This window comes from Labeo rohita, chromosome 17 (assembly GCF_022985175.1).
Source record: "Labeo rohita strain BAU-BD-2019 chromosome 17, IGBB_LRoh.1.0, whole genome shotgun sequence".
NCBI classification, from domain to species: Eukaryota; Metazoa; Chordata; class Actinopteri; order Cypriniformes; family Cyprinidae; genus Labeo; species Labeo rohita.
Genome location: NC_066885.1, coordinates 16462121 through 16479582, shown reverse-complemented (window position 1 = coordinate 16479582; position 17462 = coordinate 16462121). Strand labels below are relative to the sequence as shown.

The window sequence follows — 17462 nt, the reverse complement described above, 5'->3', positions numbered from 1 at the left end:
TGCGTCACAAATGAATGTTATATCTGTACTAAATTGGTTATTTAGGGTTGTGTAAAGTTTTCTTTTTTTCCCCCAAATTTCGTTTAATTTTTTAAAGTAAATTCTTTGGTTTCTGTTTTATTCTGGACTTAATTTTAATGATTTAATTACATTTTGATGATAAAAAGGATGCCTTGTGTTCTTGGTAGATTTGGATATTTTTCTTCTCTAACATTCTGCTAATTTAAGTTTTGCTAATTTTCCTGTTTTTACTTTTATATTACCTTTTATTTCATCTAACGTTTACCTAAAGGCAGCTGTAATACATTGTTTAATAGTGCAGGGGCATTTTTTGCCCCTTTATCTAGAATTTATGGGGCATTTTTGTTCATTTTTGTCACAAGCCCTCATTAATTTCCAACCCTGATCATACAAAACGCTTGTTATTTTTTATTTAGTACTGACCTGAATGAGATTTCACATAAAGGATGTTTACATATAGTCCACAAGAGAAAATAATTTGGAATTTATAAAAATGACCCTGTTCAGAAGTTTACATACACTTGGTTCTTAATACTCTGTTGTTACCTGACTGATCCACAGCTGTTTATTTTTTATTTTTTTAGTTGTCCCTTGTTTGTCCTGAACAGTTAAACTGCCAGCTGTTCATCAGAAAAATTCTTCAAGTCCCACAGATTGTTGGTTTTTAGCATTTCTGTGTATTTGAAACCTTTCCAACAATGACTGTATGATTTTGAGATCCATCTTTTCACACTAAGGACAACTGAGAAACTCATATGCAACTATTACAGAAGGTTCAAACTCTCACTGATGCTCCAGAAGGAAACACAATGCATTAAGAGCCGGGGGGTGAAAACTTTTTGAATTTAAAGATCGGAGTACATTTAACTCATTTTGTCTTCTTGGAAACATGTAAGTATCTTCCCTAGCTTCTGAAGGGCAGTACTAAATAAATAAAAAAAAAGATATTTGGGCAAAATAAGAGAAATGTACACATCTTCATTCTGATCAAAAGTTTTCACCCCCTGGCTCTTGATGCATCATTTTTCCTTCTGAAGCATCAGTGAGTGTTTGAACCTTCTGTAATAGCTGCATACGAGTCCCTCAGCTGTCCTCAGTGTAATAAGATTGATCTCAAAATCATACAGTCATTGTTGGAAAGAGTTCAAATACACAAAAATGCTGAAAAACCAAAGAATTTTTGGGACCTGAAGAATCGCAGCGACAAACAGGGGAGTCATGAACAACTATCACTAAACCAAAAAATCAGAGCTGTGGATCATTCAGGTAACAACACTGTATTAAGAATCAAGTTTATGTAAACTTTTGAACAGGGTCATTTTTATAAATTCAACTATTATTTTCTCCTGTGGACTATATGTAAACGTCTTTTATATGAAATATCTTGACTATGGAGTGGACATCTATAGATATGACATCTTAATTTTGCTTTTAGCGGACCTGTGAGGAGACTCACTTTCAGAAAGATAGCAGAAGCGGTGGGAATACAGCACAGAGAGCTGATGTATATACAGTATTTCCTGCTCAAATGGGAAGTGTCCCATTGCTCCCTGAATGCCACCAATCAGAAAGCTGAGAGTGTAAGAACTTCTGTACTTTCAAGCAGGAACACTGAGTTTGAATTAGAGTACGTTCAGAATTTGAGTATGTTGAGTAACAGAAAATCAAATTTTCATTGCGAACAGAAAATCAAAAACATTTCCATCTCTTCCTGACCGTATCTTCTCCATCTTTCTCTCTCTCTCTGTCTGTTAAAATGTGTAGTGATTGCAGTGTGGCGGAGAGTTGATCTGCATAATTGGAGTGTGAATGTGGGCTGTGTGTGTGTGTGAGCAAGCGAGTGTTGTAAAGTGCATTTGGAGAGATCTTAATGTGCTTTTAAATGTGCAGTAATTGTGAAGAGCTGAGTTTTGGAGTGTGGAGATGTGGGAGAGGATCTTCGCTCTCCGTTCGCGTGACTCACCGCTGATCTTAAAGCATCCACAGACACACGCCGCGCACCCCTCCTGTCGTGCTATTGTCTGCTTGAACGCCTCGCTTTCAGCCTGTTGAGTGTCATCTCCTGTCTATTGAAATGTGCTCACAACAATCAAATCACAGACGCAGTTCATATGAGCTTATATAAGGGCGAGAGAGGGCTGAGATTATACTGCGGTGGCCACAGAGGCAGAACGAGACCTTATTGTTTCTGTTCATAATGAAAATGTGCTCATAAACACTTTTCTCAGCAGGGCAACGTCTACGCTTGAGCTTTAAAAAGCACATTAACAAAAGAAACAGAAACCGAATACAAGATCCAGCAGGACTGCGGGGTAAATCTGTACTAAAAAAGAAGCAAAAATTAACCGTGTTACAGCAGATTTCATTACCTTACCTGGGTGATAATACGTTCAGTTCAGGAAGTGTGAGATGAATGAAAAGTTAGTGTGATTCATTAAATGGGTTTTAAGTGCATTTACCAGAGTTTGACTTTATAATTGTTTTATTCTGTAATTTATTTACAAATCAAGTCCAAATAGGATGTTTAACAGAAGAAAGATCACTTGCACGCTGTTTGTGGCAGAACATTATTATCATGAAAGCCTAATAAGTATGAATATATATATATATATATATATATATATATATATATATTAGTGGAGATGCTGAGTTGCCAAAGGCTGATCACCAAATCCAAATTTTGGTATCAGTATTAAAGGATTAGTTTACTTCCAGAATTAAAAATTCCTGATAATTTACTCACCCCCATGTCATCCAAGAAAAAAGAAATTAAGGTTTTTGAGGAAAACATTCCAGGATTTTTCTCCATATAGTGGACTTAAATAGGGATCAGCAGGTTAAAGATCCAAATTGCAGTTTCAGTGCAGCTTCAAAGGGCTCTACATGATCCCAGCTGAGGAATAAGAGTCTTATCTAGCGAAACGATTTGTCAAAAAAAAAAAAAAAAAAACTAGCTCTGCATCGACGACATCAAGCGTTAGATAATTATGTTGGAAATGCCCCTTTTTACAATATGTAATATAACTCTCAGAAGTTCCAGCTCAAAATACCCCACAGATCATTTATTATATCATTTTGACTATTTCGAGTGGAAGCAGAAACACGCCGTTTTCATGCATGTCTCTTTAAATGCAAATGAGCTGCTTCTCCTGCCCCTTTTTCCAGAATAGGGCTATGCTCTTACAGCTCCTACCTCAGATACTCTGCTGAAAAAATGTCTGTTTGGTTTTAATTATCATGTCTATCACACTGAAATCATGCCTTTTAAACCAAATTAGTTTAAACTTCTGATATAGGGTTTTCTGAGTGCACACATCCAAAGCATGTGCACAGAAAACGGCTGTCACACGACATGTGAGTACTAAAGTTACAAAAACAGTTGGTTATGTCTGTGAAGGTAAACAGCTAGGAAAGAAATCACGTTTATATTAGATCCGTGTGGCCATGGTGTAATATACAGTAAATAAATCCACTGCTTTTGTCTCATCTGAGGTTGGGACTCTAAATAGTGTTCTGTGCTTACCTGTGTCACCAAAGAGAGAACAGTTAGCATTTTTGGCGTAAAGAAGAAGTCCACTTCCAGAACTAAAATTTACAGAAAATGTACTGCCCTTGTCATCCAAGATGTTCATGTCTTTCTTTCTTCAGTCGTAAAGAAATTCTGTTTTTTGAGGAAAACATTTTAGGATTTTTCTTCATATAAAGGACTGATATGGTCCACCAGGTTTGAACTTGATCATCCTACGTTGCTGCAGAAGTACCGACCCAGTCTTTGCAAAGTGAACATGCAAAGAAGATCAAACACCCTTAACAAAAAAGGTAAAACAGCGATATAGAACAATTTTGAAGTTGAGAGAGAAGATGGGAGTTTTCCGACATACCCTAACTGTCATGAACTGGAAAAAAACGATAACCGATAACCAATGACCGATTGTTTTGCTAGATAAGACCCTTCTTCCTCAGCTGGGATTGTTTACAGCTGCATTTAGGATTGTTTGAAGCCGCATTTAAACTGCATTTTGGAAGTTCAAACTCGGGGCACCATAGATATCCACTATATGGAGAAAAAGGCTGAAATGTTTTCCTCAAAAAACATAATTTCTTTACAACTGAAAAAAGAAAGACATGAACATCTTGGATGACAAGGAGGTGAGTACATTATCTGTAAATTTTTGTTCTGGAAGTGGACTTATCCTTTAAACTTTCGCCACGGCGTTAGAACTGGTACACCATTGTTGCTTGCAAAAAACAAAATAACTTTGCCATGGGTGGAAATGTGCAGATTAAGAGGCGGTAATAGTATAATAAGATCACCTTCCTACTTTACTCGCTCGTTTTTTCACATGCTTGCAGAAAAAGGCTTACCTAAACAGAGTTACTGGGTTTTTCACGTTCATGCGCCAGGGACTCAATTATAGCACTTAAACACAGAAAAAGTCAGATTTTAATGAAACGTCACTTTTAACAACAAAATTTCTGTCTTGTTTTAAGGACATTTAGATCATTTTACTAGAAAACCAATACAGAGCGTAATTTTGCTTCTTTCTGGTTGGATCAGAGGTGCCTAAACCTGCTCTTGCAGATTGACTTTCCTGCAGAGTTTAGTTCCAACCCTAATCAAACACACCTGTCTGTAATTATCAAGTGCTCCTTCAGATCCTAATTAGCTGGTTCAGGTGTCTTTGGTCAGGGTTGGAGCTGAACTCTGCAGGAAGGTCGATCTCCAGGATCAGGGTTGAGCACCCCTGCGTTAGATGATAACTAAGGGCCATAATGAGCCTTATCAGTAAACCATCAGTTAGCGTATCAGTGAATAGGGGAGAAACAGACACATGAATGCTGAAAAATAAAAATAGAAGAGCAGATTTTTTTTTATTTTTTTAAGTGAGATAATATAAAGCACAGTTGATCTTCTTTTCTTGATCTCTACACACGCTGTCAGCTGGAGCCGTGGTCAGGGGCTAATCTTATCCTCTTCACTATCTCTCTCACACACACAGATGAGTCAAGTCCTCCACTATCCCAACAGCCTCATTAGAACAGATTGGTGCTCTCTCAGCCCTGAAATGGAAACTCTACAATACTGGCGTAGAGGGAGATCGGGTCTAGTTCAGAATTCTCTCTCTCTCTGCTGTCTGTTATCATTGTGAAGGGAATGGTGGCAGTTTTACAGACAGTATGTCATCTGTAGACACTTTTTCTCACATTTATCTAACAGATAGTCATGGCTTTATAAACATTTAATAACTGGTTTAATCGTAAAAATGCAAAATGCAAAAAAGGTTGTTTGGAGGATTTAAAATATCATTATCTAAATATTAAAACAATGTAAGTGTCTGTCTGTTTTCAGGTACATATATGTACCAGTGGGTGGCTCTCGTCACGGTGTGTTCCGGAAGCTCGTCTCCACAGCGCTGGCGTTTGGGTTTGTGTGTTTCTGGCATGGTTGCCATGACTACCTGCAGTACTGGGCCTTGCTGAACTGGATTGGGGTGTTGGTGGAGAAAGTTCTCGCATTCCTTTTCTCCTCTCGTCCTCTTCATCACGTTATTGTGAGTTCGCACAAACCCTCTCCGCTTACATTATCAGCTTTAAATAAAGATCAGTGTTTATAATGAAGTAAGGTCACCACATAACATGCTTATTTGATCTCATTTTAGGTGCGGTGTCTGTCACCTCGGATGCAGAGGCGTGGCCTAGCGCTTATCTCCTCCCTCTCCACTGCTTTTCTGATTCTGTCCAATCTGTTTTTTCTGGGTGGGATCCATATGGGCAGAATCTTCTGGAAGAGGGTATTTGTTCAAGGTGGGTCATTTAAATGTATGCACTTTCCTACATAGTGAAAATAAGAAGTACACTACTTTTAAAAAAGAGTACTTATGGAAATATATAAAAAAAAATCTTAGGTGTGAAATTAATTTGTAAATAGTTTGCTGACAATTTACTTAAAGGGGTCATCGGACGCAAAGTTCACTTTTTCATGTTGTTTGAACATTAATGTGTGTTGGCAGTGTATGTAAAAATCTACCCTATAATGATAAAAATCCATGCAGTAGTTTTTAATTAATCTGTAAAAATAATATCCCCTTTTTCAAATCGAGCCATTCTCACACCCTCAGAGTCCACTCAGATCAGATCAGCTGTCACGGTCCAACCTCCATTGTTTCGATGTTGGAGCAGGGATGCAAGTTAGACAAGAATATCTCTGATTGAGCGATTGAGGTGTTCTGTTGCTGGATGTAATAATGAACATAGTGGTCGTCATTTACTCCAGACTTCTGAGCCGCTGAAGATGCAGTGGATTAAGTTTGTTTGTGAAGGGAATGCACCTCCCGATCTACATAAATGCATCTATGTTCATGCGAATCATTTGTGATCCAGTTTCACTTACAGCAGAAGTGAGTATAAGGCTTTTTTAATGAATCTCTGCAATCACCTTTCCTAATAACGTGCTAGTTAGCAAATTTAGCGGCTAATTGTGGCTAAAGTAAACAGGCTCATCACTCCAAAGAGAGAAGAGAGGGGCGGGGCGAGCAGAGCTCATTAACATTTAAAGCAGCCTTGACCAGAATAGGATGATTTTTGCAGAGCTGATTTTGGCAAGGTAAAAAGGGTGTTGTTTTACACAACCATTGAGATTTTTTAACCAAAGTATATTATAGACTTTTCATTAAGATTCTAAAGGATCATATCAACTTGTGGAAAATGGGCGTCCAATGACTCCTTTAACATCATGCTATCCAAGATGTAGATGAGTTTGTTGGTTGAATGGAATAGATTTGGTGGAATTCAGCATTACATCCTCTGCAGTGAATGGGTGCCGTCAGAATAACAGTCCCAACAGCTGATGAAAATGTAGTTCACAGTAATCCACAAGTAATCCACACGATTCCAGTCCATTAGTTAATGAAGTAAAAAAGCTGTGTGTTTATAAGAAACAAATCCATCATTCAGGTATTTTAATTTCCAACCATTGCTTCTGTCCAAAGTATTAGTCCATAATCCATAATAGCGCTTGTAATAAACCTAGCATGCTTTAGTAAGTTAATTGACACATCAAAGTAAATGTACTTTAAAGATTACCATTTTAAAGGGAAAAATTGATGATCTCCCCATGATTTACCCAGTCTCATGTCATTCTAGGTGTGTATGACTTTCTTCTTTCAGACAAATACAATCAGTTTTATTTAAAAAATGTCCTGGCTCTTCCAAGCTTTATAATGGCAGTGAATGGGTGTTGAGATTTTTAAGTCCAAAATAGTGCATTCATCCATCATAAAAAGTACTCCACACAGCTCCTATGGGTTAATAAAGGCCGTCTAAATCGAATCAATGCATTTGTGTAAGAAAAATATCAGTTTTTAAAACTTTGTAAACCGTAATCTGCTAACTGCCATATGCATGTTCACGAGAGACAAACTAGAGATTACGGTTTATAAAGTTTCAAGTATGGACATTTTTCTTACACCATTGCATCTAGAAGGCCTTTATTAACCCCTGGAGTCGTGTGGAGTTCTTTCATGATGGGTGGATGCACTTTTTTGGGCTTCAAAATCTCAACTCCCATTCGCTGCCATTATAAAGTTTGAAAGAGCCAAGACATTTTTAATATAGCTCAGATTGTATTTCCTTAAAAGGGTTTAGAGAAACGGTCATGAAAGTGATAATTAAGTACAATTAAATGACGTTTTATTTCATTAATATATTATCATATATTTCTGCAAGTACTTGTGTGTGTGTGTGTGTGTGTGTGTGTGTGTGTGTATATATGTGTATATATATATATATATATATATATATATATATATATATATGAAGAGTATATATGAAGAGTTCAGATGCAAAACCAGCTAAATCCATCATCTGATGTGTTTCTTTAAAAAATGCCTTTTTATCAGGCTCAGATGTATAGGTTTCTATGTAAGTACCGGTACTTCTGATTGGGCTGAGGCTGGTATTTTAGCGAGTTTGCAGAAAAAGTATTTGATGGACGTATAATATGTGTCGAGAGCATTCACTCAGTATCATTATCTCATTTTTGACCGAGATGGCTTTTAGCTGGTTTTGCATCTGAACTCTTCATATATATATATATATATATATATATATATATATATATGTGTGTGTGTGTGTGTGTGTGTGTGTGTGTGTGTGCGCTTTTTGCACTTTCAATACAATTAAGCACTTTTTTTACAAGGGTAGAAAGTCATTCACACATGTCATCAGTCAGATTTATTTCCCCTCAATCGTAACAGCTGACAAGCCAACCACAGATGCTGACGGCGTGTTTTTAAACTCTGGAAATGTGAAAGTTTTCAACCTTTTAACATTTTGTGTGTGATGTTGAGGCAGTAATTCAGAAGGAAAGCTGTAATGTAATGATGTGGGACTGCCTGTCATTTCATCCCAGATCAGACACAAAAGTGAGGAAATGAATTCATTCTGAAGTGCTCACAACACATTTTGTGATGGAGAAGAGCTGAGTCACTGTTTTGTGGTGCTTATGAGATGTTACAAATGATTTTGTAAGATTGTTTGCAGGATCAGAGTGGTTTATGTATTATTATGCTTTTTCAGCATTGAAGTGGAGTATAAAATTCTGAGCATTAAAAAACTAATAAATATTCAAGTCACTATTTCTTGATCACTAATCAAATAAGCAGATTTGTTACACTGATCATGTGACTCTTTGTATAGGCAGTCAGCTGTTCTTGATTCCATTTAAGCTCTTTGGATGATCTCAAATCATCATCATGATGATGTGACATTTATGCAGCTCCAGTGCTGCTGCGGTTGATAATAAATTGTATGAAATCAAATCAATAAGATGAAATCATTTGAAAAAGTCTTCACAAACTGCTTTAAGATCTTGCTGGTAGCATTTAATGGCAAATGAAGCACCAGTGGGCGGCTGGGCATTTATCTTCAAAGAGTTATAGAGATAGAAAGATAAAGGTAGGTGAATGTCTGTCTGGAAGTTTCTAGAAGCTGCTATTCATGCAATTGCCATCGGGTACCATAAACACCACAGAGTCTTAACAACGGTCGCCATGGAATCATTCATTCTTGACATCTCTGAAAGGTAGCCATGCTGATCTCACCCACCCCCTACAGCAGCTGTCAGTCAGACGCTGACGAAAAGGTTTAGTGCCGCTCAGTTAGAGGCAGGAGGAGCTGCAGGGTACAGTAAAGCTCAGAGAGAGACCTGCTGGGCACAGAGACTCACAAGACCCTGAAGTTATTCATTCGTTTGTTCATTTCATTCTCTGTTTAATATAGGAACTATATTCTGCTGCTTTAGTTACATTTAAAGGAGAAGTCCACTTCCAGAACAACAATTCACAAATAATTTACTCTTCCCCTTGTCATCCAAGATGTTCATGTCTTTCTGTCTTCAGTCGTGAAGAACTTCTGTTTTTTGAGGAAAACATTTCAGGATTTTTCTCCATATAATGGACTTAATTGGTGCCCCGATTTTGAACTTCCAAAATAGTTTAAATACAGCTTCAAAGGGCTCTAACCAATCCCAACCGAGGAAGAAGGGTCTTATCTAATGAAACGATCTTTTTTTTTTTTTTGGAAAATAATTTTTTTTTATACTTTTTAAGCACAAAAGCTCATGTAGCACAGGCTCTGGGATGCGCGTTCATGTACTATTGAATCACGTCAAAAGGTCACGCGGAACGTAGGCGGAACTACAGACCCGGTGTTTACAAAGCGAACGCGCAAAGACTAAGAAAGTGCAAGTAAGTAAAACGCTGTTTACAAGCAAAAAGGTACAACGATGTGGGACGATTCAAAGTTTTTCGACATACTCTACCTTTTTGAGCCAGGGTACACAGACGATGAACTTGTGGTGATTCGAAGATGTGATTCGTAGTAGTGATGGGAAGTTCGGATCATTTTACCGTCTCGGACCTTTGAGTCTCATTCAGCAAAATGAATTAATCTTTTTTTCAAGTCATTTCGTTCATTTTAGCAAAATCAGCATCACGTGACAGTAGGGCTGCACGATTAATCGCACGATGTCGTGAGGCGCGTTTAGTCATTGAAGCCGGTACTTTGATTAGTAGTAAAGCTCCATTACGTGCGTTCAGTACACAGAGCAAGTAATACACAGAGCCGTAAAGCACTTACAAGCTACGCCAAATCGCGCGCAAAATCGAATTCGATTTGGCGTAGCTTGTCAGTGCCTTACGGCTCTGTGTATTACTTGCCGCTCCAGCTGAACGCACGTGATGGAGCTTTACTGCTAATCAACGTACCGGCTTCATTGACTAAACGCGCCTCACGACATCGTGCGATTAATCGTGCAGCCCTACGTGACAGCCCCATAAGATGAACGAACAACTCGAAAAACCCGAAGACTCGAAACAGGTGAACTAATTCCAGTACAGAACCTAATAGGATGTTGCGCATGCATGACTGAACGAATCACTCCCTGAGATGACTCGTTCTTCACGAGTCACATTAAAGATTCGTTCAAAATGAACGAGTCGTTCAAGAGCGGCCCGTGGACGCGCATCCCAGAGCCTGTGCTACACAAGCTTTTGTGCTTAAAAAGTATACAAATTTTTATTTTACGAAAACAATGACAGATAGTTTCGCTAGATAAGACCCTTCTTCCTCGGCTGGGATCGTTTAGAGCCCTTTGAAGCTGCATTTAAACTACATTTTGGAAGTTCAAATTCGGGGCACCAATGAAGTCCATTATATGCAGAAAAATCCTGAAATGTTTTCCTCAAAAACCATAATTTCTTTACGACTGAAGACAAAAAGACATGAACATATTGGATGACAAGGGGGTGAGTAAATTATTTGTAAATTGTTGTTCTGGAAGTGGAGTTCTCCTTTAATATGTTCACTTAAAGGGATAGTTCACCCAAAATGAAAATTTTGTCATTAATTTCTCACCCTTATGTTGTTCCATACCTGTAAAACTTTCGTTCATCTTCAGATCACAAATTAAGATATTTTTGATAAAATCTGAGAGATTTCTGACCCTGCATAGACAGCAATGCAACTGACACATTCAAGGCCCAGAAAGGTAGTAAGGACATTGTTAAAATAGTCCATGTGTGACAACTGTAATGTTATGAAGCCACGAGAATACTTCGTGTGCAAAGAAGACAAAAATAACAACTTTATTTGACAGTTTCTTCTCTTATGTGTCAGTCTTTGACAGGCTTTCACACAGTACCACGCAGCCTTTCTGACATAATTTAAACTCGGTGCATCCCTTACTATGTCTACAAAGTATATTGGTTGTATTTTAATATTTTAAAATGATTTATGACTACATTTTGTTGCCTGTATGTCTTTTCACATACAGAAGGTCTGTTTATTTTATTTTTATTTTGTTTTGGGCGAGCGTTCTATGATGTAACAATAACCTTTTCTTTTTCTTGCCTCTGTAAGTGTGTGTGTTGACGTGTCTCTGTTCCTTATTTAATGTAGGTGGGTTTGGTGTGACGCAAGTTGAGTCATGTTGAGAGGATTTGTGTGTAGTTGGAGGACAAAGTTCAGAAAACACACTCGCACAGATCTGTAGTCTTACACAGACAAAATTAGACACAACACACACTCTGAGCTTCTTTTCGTCTGACTTTTTGGTAGCCTTACTGCTACATTACAGTGTTTTGTGTCTGTTGTTGGCATGACAAAGTGCATTAAGTGGCCAAAGCTGTGACTCCAGCACCTGAAGGACAATGAGGTGTAACCAAATGTAATCAGCACCCTCCCTTCTTTCATTTACTCTCATTTTCTCTCTGCTTCACTTCATCCTTCTTTTCTCGGCCCTGATGCAACAAGGCAGGTCCTTTTAATGAACCCACCAGAGACAAACACACACACCTGTCTGGTGTGTTTTAACAGCTTGGGGCTCTTAGTGGACATGTTGAGGGGGAAGTGTAATTATGAGAATCTCCTCATGTATATATAACTTTGGTAATAATAATTAGAAGTTATTTATAAAATAAATAATACTTTAACAATATGAAGGTAACACCAACGGAAGCAAATAAGAGAGACTCTAATACAAGTATTCTAGCATAACACAAATCCATAAGTACTTGAGAGAAGCAGATATATAAGTGCATTAAGTGAAGTGCTCCGGGAAAAGGTGTCTTCAAGTGTTTTAAAGATTATAATGGATTCTGCTGTTTAGGTGAAGGTTGGGAGGTTATTTCACCACCAGGGGACGTTGAGTGATTTATCTTGCAGAAATCAGTTGTTCCACATGGTGGCAACATTGTCCCAGGTTTCACAGTAGAAAACGAAACTACAGGGACGGAACAACAACAAAATAGCGAAGACGGCAACAACAACAGACGATCACATTGACAAGTGCTTGCGTAAGGATATGAGACAGCTTTGGTTTAAGAGTTTAAAAATATTTGTTATTGGTCACAACTCACAGGAGAGTATAGAGAAGACACTGGACATGGATGAAGCTTTCTAGAGCGCGTATGTCGACTGTCGTTCGATGCAGTGTTGCCAAGTCCACGACTTTCCCGCGGAATTGGGCTACTTTAACACTGTTGCCGTGGGCTGTTTTTCATGTCCGCTGGTTGAAGCAACCTCAATATATATACGCAATATTTAGCCCCTGGAATGCTAATTTGACCAGGGGAACCTCGCCAAAAATGCGATTGGGCTAGTTTTAAAAAGCAGTTGGGCAGGTTTTGTTGTGAAAACCTGGCAACCTGGAACAATATTTACGAGGCAGTTCTTGTCGGATTTCATTGGTGATTTCAAATATGAAATTTAATCATAAGCTTGGTGAACAGTTTTGGAGAATTTGATGTTTCCCCATTCAAAGAAAAGCTGCACTTGCCTGCCTGAGAGGCGTTTCAAAGATGGCCGCCAAGTGAAATGACTTGCCTTAAAGGGATTTTGACTGTACGCATATGCTAGCTAGTTTACCCTGCTGAAAAAAAACACAGCTAAAAGCAACCTTAGCTGGTTGGCTGGTTTTAGCAGGTCATCCAGCCTGATTTTAGAGGGGTTTTGGCACTTCCTTAGCTGGTCAGGCTGGGAGATCAGATGGAACAACCAGCTAAAACCAGCCTGACCAGCCTAGCCAGGCTTGGAGACCAGCTTAAACCAGCTACTTCCAGTTTAAACCAGCTAAGACCAGCCTATGGTATTCATACAAAAACAAAGTATACTTTGGGCTTAAACGTTTTAGAAAGGGACCTTGTACCATGCTGCCTTTACACCGTTGTTCATTTACTGACTGCAGGGGGCGAAAAAGAATGTAAATGAGATAATGAGTGAATACGCCCCTGTGGTCTAATAAGATTTCACGTTATATCTGTTAATCTGTGTGTGGTTATACATCAGAGCTCACGTGGGGGAAATTATCACTGGATGCCGCAGTAACTTATAGTAAGCACAGCTACATAATTGAATCTGTACAAGAAACCACCAGACTGCAGTGTGTTTTGTGTATGTAAATGTTGAAATTGCAGAACTCCAGACTGAGATTAAAATGATTGCAAATGTGGCCTAAAACAGTCACTGGTGCTTTGTGTCTGTCCATATGCAATTTTGCCAATCATAGTGACATTTACATGCAACAAAATAATCTGTTAAAGGGTTAGTTCACCCAAAAATGGAAATTCTGTCATTTATTGCTAACCCTCATGTCATTCCAAACCCGTAAGACCTTTGTTTATCTTCTGAACACAGGTTAAGATTTTTTTAATGAAATCCAAGGGCTCAGAAGGCCCAAAAAGACTGTAAGAACATCATAAACAAATGACTCTTATAAACGGCAAAGTGGCAAATTTCCATAAGTCAGTTGTTAAGAGCCAGTAATGAGTTTACAGTGGACACTCAAAGAATTGTGAGTTATGTCGAACTTACATCAGTAGTTTCCTGACTGGTTGTTTATTTGATAATGGGTGGTTAAACGTATAGTTCACCCAAAAATGAAAATTACCCCATGATTTACTCACCCTCAAGCCATACTAGGTGTGTATGGCTTTCTTCTTTCAGGCACCTACAATTAGAGCTCTGCTGCTTCCAAACTTTATAATAGGAGTGAATGGGTGTTGAAATTTTGATGTTCAGTAAAGTCCATCCATCCATCATAAAAAGTATTCCACACAGCTCCAGATGGTTAATAAATAAGTTTGTATAAGAAAAATATAATTTTTTACTTAGAATCTTATTATTTGTCTTTTATGTGACAATACAGACTGAATAATGATAACAAGATATTGTCCATTATTAATCCCTTCCAATTCATATTAACAAAAAACAAACAAACAAACAAACAAATAAATAAATACCAAGTGAAATACAATATATATAATCAAACTATCAGTAAATAACGAAGAAGGTGAGAAGTGATGAACGCGGAAGCTCAGTGGAGAGAGCAAAACAAAGCACTGGTCACAAATTAAAAATACAAAACAAGTATTTGTAGAGGAAAATGCGAAAGTAAAATTTCAGTATAAGCCAAGAGAAAACTGGTTTCCCTCTGTTGTGAACAAAACTTGGTTTTCGCAAGACTAGAGCCTAAATCCTACCTCATCCGCTGGAACGCAACTCTCTTCTGAACACTCGTATGCTTGAGATTATGGTTTCGTTTTAAATATGGATATTTTTCTTACAAAAAAGCATCAATTCACTTCAGAAGGCCTTTATTAACCCACTGGAGACGTGTGGAGTACTTTTTATGATGAATGGATGCACTTTATTGGACTTCAAAAACTCAACACCCATTCATTGCCATTATAAATCTTGGATGAACCAGGACATTTTTTAATATAACTCTGATTGTATTGGTCTGAAAGAATAAAGTCATAAACACCTAAGATGGCTTGAGGGTGAGTAAATCATGGGGTAATTTTCATTTTCGGCTTAACTATCTCTTTTAAAGATAAATATTCACATCATCCTTCTTTTTTTTCTGGAGACCTTTGTTCAGCAGCCTTCAGGCATTGAGAAATCCAAATGACAAATCTATGTATTATCTTGTTTGTAAGCTTTCTAATTCAACCACAATTCTAAGTATTCTTTCTGCATACCTTTATATTGTACCATTCAAACTCTCTCTTTATTTCTTTAACAGGCTGGTCTTCTGTGGCCATTCCAATGGTTGCTTTTCTGTATTGCTTTGCTCAAGTTGGTATTGAGTGGGACATGAGATGACGACACACCGCTCAGAGTGGAATCATGGAAAGACAAAGATTCTCACAGATAACACACTGGTTTTTGGAGCTTTTCCTTGGTTTGGACCAATCACAATGTGGACAACCAGCATTCCTATCAACTCCTACAATATCATGTGTTTGTATAATAGCTATGCTGTATTTGACCAGCGCGTGTGTGGAAATGAAATGGCGTGTGTGCGCCAGGTGTGTTTTTGATGGTTAATCCTGTAGCTGCTTTATTTATGAGTTTGTCAGAACACTGATGGTGACACATGTCTCTGATCAGCGGCCAGGATACAGCTTGACCATTGCTCTCTCTCTCTCACTCGTCCCTCCATCTGTGTAGATTTCCATCCTCTCGTTCATTTTGTCCCTCTGATCTTTCTTGTCCTGATCTCTCCGTCTCGTCTCATGTTTTTATCCATCATTCTGTCTTTCTCCTTGTGTATATATTCTTCTATCTTCTTACTAACAGTTCAAGCTGCTCTGTGTGCTTAATCACTGACCTGCTAGCCTGAAGTTTCTCCTTTATTAGAGAGAGGCAAGACATGCGTATGTTTCAGTGTTAGGGGGGATTACACTTTAAAGAGCTTTATCTCAGCAGCGTACCTTTATCAGTATCAGATTAATCATTCATAATCCCTTCACAAAAATCTTCCACTCTCTGTTTCAATTTTAGTGTGCTTTATTGACAAGATAAAACTGTATTACTGCATTACCACATAAATAGTTTTTTTAATTCAAATAAAAAAGTAAAATGCAAAGAAAATAAAGTGTAAATATATATATATATATATATATAGCATCAGTTTGCTATGATTGCAGTCTCTCTCTCCATCTCTTCTCTGTGATTTGATGTTATTTTAGTAGATGGTATGGCAGAGGTCATGCATGACCTGCCCTTTCTGTGAGTCATACAGAAATTACTCAGACATCACAAGTTACACAGGTCCATTATGTGCATATGTGTGTGCTTCTCAACACAGGTCGCTCTGCTATTAATCAGCGTTGATTAATTGTTATGTAACACTACACACTCTTCAAAGTGTACATAATTGCAGTTACAAATGTAACAAACTCAGACTTCCCCTCTGCTTCAAGTTAGCAGCAATGTCCATTTACAAGCCATTATTTTTGTAATGTTTGTATAGGGATATACCCAATTCCAAATACCCTATTTAGAAAGGAAATGACGTGTACTTTGGAACCCCTGAAGGTAATAAATACGAGATGGGAGGAAAAATATATTTCAGTGCTAATTCTCTCGCAGTTATGTCTTTGGGTAATTATACTGTATATAAACTGGGTGCATCAGGGAGCCGATATTAATATGCGGGGTATTGAAATCTGTTTTGAATGCGCCTTAGCTTACTTTCCAGATTCGCGTTCACGCCTACTTTGTTTATACTACTTACCACACATTTAACAATATTTGGTGTATGCCGGTGCTGCACAGGATCTGCAAATCATTCGCCATTGTCTCATCAGTCATCTCTCCTTATGTGGTAAGTGAAATTTTAAGTACTGTGCAGGCTAAGCGGGGTTAAGTTGGTTTTGTTTTCAATATTCGTGACACATTCAGCGATAAACACCAATAACCTACAATATGTGTTTTATTGTTATTATATTGTAATATTATTGTTTTTAGTAACTGAACTGATATAAATAGTATAACATGCCATTAAAAAAACACATTATTACATATTGTCAGCTGTGGCTTTATGTCCCATTTTTCTCCTTTGTTCCATGGTGTCAGGTAAATATCTTTTTAATAAAACTGAATTTTATTAAAACAAAAGGATTTCAATTTTAGCGTCATATTAAAATAATACAAAGAATCATAAAAGAATCTAGATAATGTTTTCCATAATTCATGCATGAAAGGGTTAAAGGGCCTATAGACATGAGACCAGTGTCAATCAATAGAAGGGGACAGTGGACATTTTTCACAACCTCTTTTTTTTACCCCTACTGGCTGATTAGGGAATTGCATGTCCAAAATTGACATTCTTTTTAAAATAACTTTCATCAGCAGGATCATAGAGACATGAGACCAGTGTCAATCAATAGAGGGGGACAGTGGCCATCTTTCACAACCTTCCATTTTACCCCTACTGGGAGAAAAGGGAATTGCATGTCCAAAATTAACCTTCTTTTTGTAATAAATTTTTACATTACAGAGACAGAGACATGAAACCAGTGTCAATCAATAGAGTGGGACAGAGGACATTTTTCAGAACCTTCCAATTTACCCCTACTGGGAGAAAAGGGAATTGC

General features: G+C 37.8%; 1 protein-coding gene across 1 annotated transcript in view; it reads left to right on the top strand.

The window, feature by feature from the left end:
• Positions 1-16847, top strand: part of hhat (hedgehog acyltransferase) — a 41150-nt gene extending 24303 nt beyond the window's left edge. The window contains exons 10-12 of the mRNA XM_051132606.1: positions 5372-5573; positions 5682-5826; positions 15104-16847. Of these exons, the coding sequence (XP_050988563.1) occupies positions 5372-5573; positions 5682-5826; positions 15104-15183 (427 nt within the window). The 3' untranslated portion in view covers positions 15184-16847. The remainder of the gene's footprint in view (positions 1-5371; positions 5574-5681; positions 5827-15103) is intronic.
• Positions 16848-17462: the final 615 nt, after the last annotated feature.